The sequence below is a fragment of the Corylus avellana genome, chromosome ca6, assembly GCF_901000735.1.
Source record: "Corylus avellana chromosome ca6, CavTom2PMs-1.0".
Classification (NCBI taxonomy): domain Eukaryota; kingdom Viridiplantae; phylum Streptophyta; class Magnoliopsida; order Fagales; family Betulaceae; genus Corylus; species Corylus avellana.
Window position 1 is genome coordinate 21,666,355 of NC_081546.1, and position 9,896 is coordinate 21,676,250.

Genomic DNA, 9,896 nt, shown 5'->3' on the forward strand with positions numbered 1-9,896 from the left:
TCTACAACAAACAAAAAATAAATTGGTTATTGTTGTTACTGTGCACAATAATTGATAAAAAAATATAAAATCGAAAAGAGAGAGAGATTAAGAGAGAGAGTCGAAACACAGATTTAACGTGGTCTAGCAATGTGCCTATGTCAACAGAGAGGCAGCTATATTTTATTCTTAATGATTTAGGGTTACATCATAACACACACATATATATATATATATATATATATATATATATATATATAGGAAAAATCCTAAACTCTACTTGTACGGACGTATTAAAGAAATCCTCAAAATACCCCATACCGTACAGTGAACATCGCTATCGCAATATTCACTTCGCTCCCGTTTACTTGGCCTTCCACTGTAATTAATATAAGCCACTTGTTCCAACAGTTCTGAATTTTAGACCATTTACTCCAATGACATCTTCAAAAGGTACATTATTATAGTAAATTAAATTAAAAATAATGCCATTACAATGATAAGAAAGATATGCATGTAAGTACGGTCCTGTCTGAAACACAAACAAATTTTTCCCCTATATGCAACGTATATATTCCAGAAAGGCCTCCATGCTTAGTTATCGGGTTACAAATTGGGAGATTGTTGTATCATTAATAGAAAAAATTTCTAGCAGCAACCCATATTTATTTTCTCATCTTCGTTTCTTTTAGTAGAAAAAGCAGGCACTTTTGAAATTGTCAGAGCAGCAGTTTCACTTTTTAGCATTGAAGAAACCTCCAATATGGATGGCCTATCAGCTGCATTTTCCCTAACGCACAAAAGAGCTATTTGCAGTCATTTTATTAGTTTACTTGATGAAACTGTATCATCCAGAGATGGATCCATAAACTCCATGCCTTGCAGGCATTTTATTAGTTTACTTGATGAAATTGTATTATCCAGAGATGGATCCATAAACTCCATGCCTTTGCCTGATTTCCACAACTCATATGCCTGAGATAAATGAAACCATGATATCAATTTTGCTGTTCATAAAACACAGAACTTAAAAAAATGACAGAAGACAAAAGCATGATTAAACCAACTTACGTAGTCTAGGAGGTTTAAATTTTCATTTGCACCATAACAACATGCATTCTTCCTCCCACTTATGATGTGTAAGAGTAGAATTCCAAAGCTATAAACATCAAATTTGGTAGAGTATAAACCTCGTTTGACGTATTCAGGAGGAACGTAATGACTGCATGCAATATTAATTATTGATTATTGATATAACTATTAATTATTTGATTAGAATGATTAAATTACTAAACTTCAATCTTTTAAATTACTTAATTACTATGGGTGCTCCAACAATTTGGTTTGTATTTGCTTCACTTTTAACCATACCAAAATCAGACATTAGGTTTCATTTCGTTGTAAGTAAAATGTTGTTAGATTTGAGGTCTCGATGAATTATTGTCAATTGTGAGTATTCTTGAATATATAAGTCTTTGAGTAATCCCTTGGATGATATGAATTCGATTTCTCCGATCCAAAAGAAATCGTCTAGCAAAATCTGTATCAATCAGATTATGATCGACGAGAAACTTGTCAATTGTGGATTGCATACAACTGCTATAACAGTTATATGTGTTCCTAAATATGACGCTTCAATTAAGTTCAACTTGTTTTTCTTCTTTTTAAAGCTTAAACTAATTTTCAAACCCAATTTTAGCTGATGCCTTCTGCACTAAGAAATTGTAAAAAGTTGGCAGAAAAGATTCCAACCAAAGAAGTACTAGAAGTCCATCTCAATTAGGGGTATTTTTAATTAGTAATTCATGAATATTGACACGTTTTATTAATTCATTTGGAGATTCCATCAACTTAAGTCGGCTGATTTTCAATACTCCAACCACATGCACACATACTGCCAAAAATTGGTACCATATTTTAAGTCATTTTTATTTATTATTAATTTTTTGTTTTTGTAACATTTTTATTATTATTTTGGGATCCACCATGTTTCGCTGATCAAGATGCTTTTCATTATAATATAATCACTACACCTCGTACAGCCCAAAACTGGGACGATCGATGTTGGCCGGGTTTTATTTTATTTTATTTTTTTTTCAGTTAATAACGTTTTGTTAATTAGTTTGGATTCCATCGAGTTAATTACTGGCTAGAGCCTAGATGTGATTATAATGTTAAGAAATAATTCCACATTGCTTGTAGACAAGATCTTAAATATCCATGTTTATAAAGAATAAGTAACATTTTCTTATTGAGCCGGTTTTATGAGATGAATTAAGCTCACAAATTTGTTCATGGTATTAGAGCCTATCACAAGACGAATGGGAGGCATGTTTATAAAGAATGGATAACCCTCTCTTATTAAACTAATTTATGAGATGAATTAAACTCACAAATTTAAGCTCACAAATTTCTTCGTATAATACTCCAACAAACCACATGCACATGCATGGATACATATACAGCCAAAAAGTGGTGTACGTTATATTGTCTTTTTTTTTAACAAGTTATTAATGTCTCTTCCTTTTTAATTAGTAATTCATGAATATCGACACGTTTAATTAATTCATTTGGATATTCCATCAACTTCGGCTTATTTTCATTATAATTATAATACTCCAACCACATGCACATACATACAGCCAAAAATTGGTACCATTTTTTAAGTCATTATTATTTATTATTATTTTTTATGCCATTATGTTTTGCTGATCAAGATGCTTTTACGTACATTAATTATAATATAATTACTGCAACCTCGTAAAGCCCAAAACTGGGACGACGGATGTAAGGGTTTTTAAAAAAGGTACAAAATAAAAAAAAAAAAAAAAAATTAGTGAATAATGACATGTTTTGTTAAGTTGTTTGGATTCTATCAAGTTAATTTGGCTGAAGATGATTAACTAATTATAATACTCCAACCAACCACATGCACATGCATACATACAGCCAGGAAAGTGGTGTACGTTACTGTCTCTTCTTTTGATTAGATCCAAATATCATAAAAACTAATAGGTCAAGAAAGTAACCTTAGCGATTGGTTATACACTACAAAAAAATACCTATTTTCTAACGTGACAAATAGTATATGATTTTTGTCATGTCAGAAAATTCTGACGCGCCAATTTGGTGCGTCAAAAAATTCTGACGCACCAATTTGGCACGCTCCGGTTTAGCACGTCAGAATTTTCTGACGCACCAATTTCGCGCGTCAGAAAATTTTGACGCATCAAATATAGAACGTCATAAATTTTTGACGGGCCAATTTGGCGTGTCAGAAATTTTCTGACGTGCTGACTATTACACGTCAAAAAAAAAAAAAAAAAAAAAAGGCCCGAAATTTTAAAATTTTTTCCCTTCTTATTTTCCCTCCACTTTTTTCCTCTTTTTATTCTTCCCTCTTCATTTATTTTTCCCACACTCTCTCTCTCTCCTCTCCCTTCTCTCCACGGCAAATTGAAGAATTTTTTTTTGTTTTTTGAAATAGGCATATCGAAGAAATTAGGCAGAAGAAGGAGAACAAAAAGAAAAGGAGAAGAGAAGAAGAAAAAGAAAGGGAGAAGAGAAGAAGAAAAAGAAGATCGAGGAAGAAGAAGAAGAGATCGCACCATCTCTGCACACCATGGTGCAGCTGTGTTGAGAAACACAGATCTGCATGGCAGCTCCTCATGCTGCCATGCCAGAGGAATACGAAAAAAAAAATTAATTAATTAATTAATTAATTTTTAATTCAAAAAAAAATCCCAAAAAAAATTTCAAAAAAATTAATTAAGTTTTTAATTTTCTGACGTGTGTTAGAACTACCATGTCAGAAAATTTTCTGACGTGTGAGACAGTAGAACGTCAGAATTTTCTGACGTTTTACCCACTGACGTGTCAGGAAAAATTTTTTCCTGACACCTATGCTTCTGACAATCGACACGTGTCAGAAACGACCCGTCAAAAAAATTTTCTGACGCTTCAGGCACTAGAAAAAGTCAGAAATCTCCAGTAAAAAAAAATTATTTTTTTGTAGTGATAACATATAACCCAGCATAATTCTAGTAAAATATTTTATCAAAGTTACCACAAGTATCACAATTTTACTGAATGTGACTTTGTGAGAGAAAATTGAGAACTAAGCAAAGGAATCAGGTCAAATTTCGCATATTGAATAGAAGTTTTTTATTTTTTTAGGTTTAGGTCACTACAAAAAAAAAAAATAATAACAATAAGAGGTTTGATACAGACACAACACAAACCCAACTCATGGCCAACTTCTCCCCTACGTGTAAAAAAAAATTGAATTTTAAACCAAATAAATTGTCATTTTTCCTAAATTTTTAGAATCTCAAGATTATCTTTATCAATTTTTTCTTTTTTAAATGACACATAGGAGAGAAGTTGGCCATAAGTTTGATTTATGTTGTGACCTTAACATTTTACTAATCTCATAATAATAATTTCTAACGTGGCTACATTACATGATTTTTTGCCACGTCAGTAAATATTTTTCTGACGTGGCAAAGTTGGCAGGTCAGTATTTAGTATTGATGTGACAATATCCACACGTCAATAAATTCTGATGTGTTAGACATTGCCACGGCAATAATTTTTTTAGGATTTTAAAACTTTAAAAATTATATATTTTATTGACATATTAAATTTCAACACGTCAATAATCTCTAACGTGGTATTTTTCTGACGTGTTAAAATACCACGTCAAAAATTTCGGACGTGTTAAAATACCACTTCAAAAATTTCTGACGTGGCATTTTCACACGTCAGGAATTACTGACGTGTTAAATGTTGGCAATTCACTAAAAAAAAAAGAACAGGATATTCAACTTTTTCCCTCTTCTTTTATCTCCCCACACTCTCTCTCTTCCCTCTGCATGGCCAGCTCCCTCTAAAGGGAAGATGAAAAAGAAAAGGAGAAGAGAGAAAGAAGAGAAGCAGCAGAAGAGAAGCAGCAGAAGAAAAGCAGAAGAAGAAGAAGAAGAAGAGAAGGTGAAAAAAAAAAAAAATGGAGAAGAGAAGATAAGAAGATTTTTTGGGATTTTGAAGATTTGTTGGGTTTGACGTTTGGGTTTTTGATTTTTCATGTTCATTTTTTGATTTGGATTTTTGATTTTTTTAAAGATTTTTTTGGGTTTGGGTTTTGAAAATGGAGAAAAGAAGAGAGAGAGAGAGTGTGAGAAAATGGAGAAAAGAAGAGAGAGAGAGAGTGTGAGAAAATGGAGAAAAGAAGAGAGGGAGAGCTGGAGAAAAGAAATTGGTGAAAAAAATTATTAAAAAAAATTATTTTAGTTTAAAAATAATTTAAATTAATAAATTTTTTAATTGAAAAAAAAAATTCTGGAAAAAATTTTAAAAAAGAAAAATTATTTTTTTAATAATTTTTTAAAATTTACTCACGTGTCAATTTTGACGCGTCACTAAATTTATTGACATGTTATATTTTAACACATCAGTAAATTACTGACATGTTTGACTTGTGAAACAGTAACACGTCAGTAAAAAAATTTACTGACTCCTATGTTTTTTACCTTCAACACACATCAAAAACACAACGTCAGAAACGTTTTCTGACATGTTAGATACCATGACATATCAGAAAACTCTGGTCAGAAAAATAACGATTTTTTGTAGTGGGTTTAGATTTAGGTTTTATTTTTATGTGGAGCTAAATTCCCAACTAAGGTTGGAGATGAAACCTCACCGATAAAGAACAACATTACTTTTATGTAAGTTTTTATTTATTCGATTTTATTGGATTTTATATTTCAATTGTTTTATTTCTTTTCAATTAGATTGAATGATTCTTGGATATTTTTTGTGCAGCGGTCAATTATACGTCGTCGACGTCGCCCAGAGTCACATATCCCATTAATCAGATTGCAAGGAAGTTGGACTGGATCAACGTAGTGGCGTACGACTTCTATAACCCCGCTCTGTCAGGGAATAGAACTGGACCTTTTGCTGCATTGCACAGTCCACAAATCAATGCAGAAACCCCACCTTGTGGGCATAATGGCGTCAGTGCTTGGCTTGCAACAACTATGCCCGCCAATAAAATAGTCCTTGGCCTTCCATTTTATGGCACCGCATGGTGCCTAGTAAATGAAAATAACCGAGAAATATTTGCGGCGGCTGCTGGACGAGCTCAAAGTGATAAAGTATATATTAATGACTTAGATGGGACCTTACCTTATAACCAAATCAAGTATTTCATAGAGAAACACCCAGGTGGCAGACAGGATCACAGTGACAAATATGTTGTAGACTATTTCAGTGCTGAGAATACTTGGATTGGTTATAACGATATTCATAGTATCAGAGCTAAGGTTGAATATGCTAGGGGAAAGGGATTGCTCGGTTACTATGCATGGCATGCGGGCGGCGACAGAGATGGGACTCTTTCAGGAGCAGGTTAGTATGTTTATATCTTTCCTAAATCATGCATCTACAATTTGCCTTTGAAGCATATATATGAGGTTTTTTTTTTTTTTTTTTTTTTTGTCACATACACGTGTCTCTGTTTTGATATGTGCATGCATCGTCCATATTAATTCTCACTTGTTATGCATGTGTAATTCTAATTACTTGTAAGGTATATATATGAGTCTGTGATGCAAAGTTAGCTCAATCACCTCCGAAGGTCTCCTGACCGAAAGTGGTCGAATTACCCTAATGACTTTGGGCCGGGTAGCTCATCTCCACCCGGCGCTTCTAACCTGTTTATAGTGTGGCGGTAAGTGTTTTAAGATAATTATTAGGTGTGCTAGAGTATATTTGCTATTTGTTAAATGTTGTAGTACGTGTCAACATGTAATTTGAAGGTGTAAATCAAGGGTTTTTCTTTTACCTCATCCTTATTGAACTCAAACTCTTCCAATTTGAATTTGTAAGCTAGTATTCATTGATCATTCTAACTTGTAATTCTTATTGCTATCGCAGCTTTTGGCGCATGGCCAATCACTGGACTTGGACAGGCCGGCACCAGCACGGGCACTGACAACGGCACCGAAATTGGTTTCGGCACCGACAACGTAACCAAAACCAGTACCGGCACTGCCACCTCCACCGCCACCGGCGTCAGTACAGTCACTAGCACCGTCACCAACGCCATCACTGGCACCAACACCAACACCAACACTTTCACCTGCATCAACAGTACTTGTCTTGCACCGGCACCAACATTGGCTAGCTCGTTGTGAACATTCAGGCCACTTATAATATATGTCATAATCGTTCAATAAGAAGCTTGCATTATCCACAATAAGGCCAATTATCACATGTGTTATATGGCCAATAATCAGACCCGCGTGTATTTGTAACATAGAAGCTTGTATTATCAACAATAAGGCCTCTTAATTAAGATACATGTCTATTGTGTTAAGAAGCTTGTATTGTGTACAATAAGGTCAATTATCAAATATGGTGTGTTGTAAGGCCAGTAATCAGATATGTTATATTATTTGGAGCATATACATATATAAAGAAGCTTGTACTATTGATAACCAGCTCATAACCAATGCTTTACATGGAATTCTTCATTATAATTTAATTTCAAAACCTTTTTTTGTTTTTACTTAGATTTTCTATCGTACTTTTCTTTATAGGTTGTAAAAATATATATCATGCATATTTTAATAAAAAGACATACTAAAGGTTATACATCAATATATTACTCAATATAGTGACACACAATTACAATTTACACACAGAACATTGCATAGATGTATAAATCGCATAAAATTTTACTATTACAAGGCCCTTAATTTTAGTTTAATCCATATAAATTAACACATGTTAAAATCTTTGTTCCTACCGGAAAAAAGTAGGAGACAGAAATCTTGGATTGCATGTGATTATAAAAGTATTAATAGAAAGTTAGCAAGGATCTCAATATTATTGATGTGATACCTATCCAAATAATTTTGAGCCATTAGAAAATATACATAACAAAATAAAAGAAAAGAAAAATCTTTCAATCAATGCAATCAAATAATCCTCCTAGTGACTCACATCACATTCAATGCTTAATTATCTCTTTGGTGTTTTCAAAGCGTTTAGGGAATGTTAAGTGCTCTCCAAGTGCTTATATTCATTTTCTGCATAAACAATCAAATTTATTTTAATCTTATTTGCTTTCAAAAGCATAAAAAGTACTTTGAAAAAATACCTGAAAATACAAGTAAATCTTACAAAAGAAAAAAACCCATAAAACGATCAAATAAATTAAAACATAAGACCCTTAATTTTAGTTAAATATATATAAATTAAAACATGTTAAAATTGTGTTCCGATATGATTAATTTAAAATCAAAAGAAGCATAAAGGGAAAAAAAAAATAGTAAGAAAAAAACATTGATTTTGATTATTAAAGCATTAATATAAGAAAATTAGTATGAATGTCTGATAAATAAATTTTTGGCTTCTTTTTCTTTTTTCTTTTTTTTTTCTTTTCTTTTTTTTTTTTTAAAAAAACGCGTAAGACCCTTTATTCTAGTTTAATCCATATCATGTTAAAATTTATGTTCCCAGATAAGTAGTTTAAAATGAATAGAAGTATAGAAAAGAAAAGGAAAAAAAAAAATAGCAAGAAAACGTGGATTTTGATTATCAAATCATTAATAGAAAATTAATAGGAATCTCTAATAATGTTGTTGTAATACTTATTTTCAATACAAATAAATCCCACATAATTTTCAATAAGAATATTTTTTATGAATACAAAATTAAAAAAAAAAAATTATTTTACACCATTTCTAATAGCGCGTGTTTTCATTTTGGATTCCATCAAGTTTTGCTGATATCACGATGACTAATTAACTAAATAATATACTCCAACCACATGCACATTTACATACTGCCACAAATTAATTAAGTGGTGTACATACATACATATAAGTCTCTTCCCTTTGTTACTTTCAAAATATATATCTATCATACAAAGTCCTGGTTTGGATCAGTTCAATTTAATTAATTAATGATAAGGAAATTAGTATACACTGCCCAATAATTAAGCTGGACGGGAGAATCCTTTTAGTGTGAGTTCAAACCTCTACATGTTAGATCCTCTAATTGAGTGGTTTTATTTCTTTTTCAAATAAAATGTTGTTAGATTTGAGGTCTCGATGAATTATTGTCAATCGTGAGTATTCTTGGATATATAAAAGAAATCGTTTAGCAAGATCTGTATCAATGACATTATGACGAGAAAGTTAACAAAGTTGTTAGCAGTAGATTGCATATTGCTAACAGTTACATGTGTTCTTAAATATAATGCTTCAATTAAATTCAACTTGTTTTTCTTTTTAAAGCTTAAATTAATTTCCAAACCCAATTTTGGCTGATGCCTTCTACACTAAAAAATTGTAAAAAGTAGGCATAAAAGATTCCAACCAAAGAGGTAGAAGTCCATCTTAATTAGGGGTATTTTTAATTAGTAATTCATGAATATTGACACGTTTTATTTATTCATTTGGAGATTCCATCAACTTAATTCGGCTGATTTTCATTATAATTATGCACATACATACAGCCAAAAATTGGTACCATATTTTAAGTCATTATTATTATTTTGGGTTCCATATATATATCATGTTTTGCCGATCAAGATGCTTTTCATTATAATGCAATTACTCCAACCTCGTATAGCCCAAAACTGGGACGATCGATGGATGTAAGGGTTTTTTTTTAAAAAAGTAAAAAATAAAAAATAAAAAAGTTAATGAATAATGACATGTTTTGAATTGTTAAGTTGTTTGGATTCCATCAAGTTAATTTGGCTGAAGATGATTAACTAATTATAATACGCCAACGAACCACACGCACATGCATACATACAGCCAGAAAGTGGTGTACGTAATTGTCTCTGCTTTTGGTTAGATCCAAATATCATAAAAACTAATAGGTCAAGAAAGTAACCT

At 31.8% G+C, this 9,896-nt stretch overlaps 1 protein-coding gene across 1 annotated transcript; it reads left to right on the top strand.

Moving 5' to 3' along the window:
* Window positions 1-416: 416 nt before the first annotated feature.
* LOC132185369 (class V chitinase-like) lies at window positions 417-7,178 on the top strand. The gene is made up of 3 exons (XM_059599150.1): window positions 417-432; window positions 5,803-6,390; window positions 6,919-7,178. The coding sequence occupies exons 1-3, from the start codon at window positions 417-419 to the stop codon at window positions 7,176-7,178; spliced, it is 864 nt and encodes a 287-aa protein (XP_059455133.1).
* The last annotated feature ends 2,718 nt before the right edge of the window (window positions 7,179-9,896 follow it).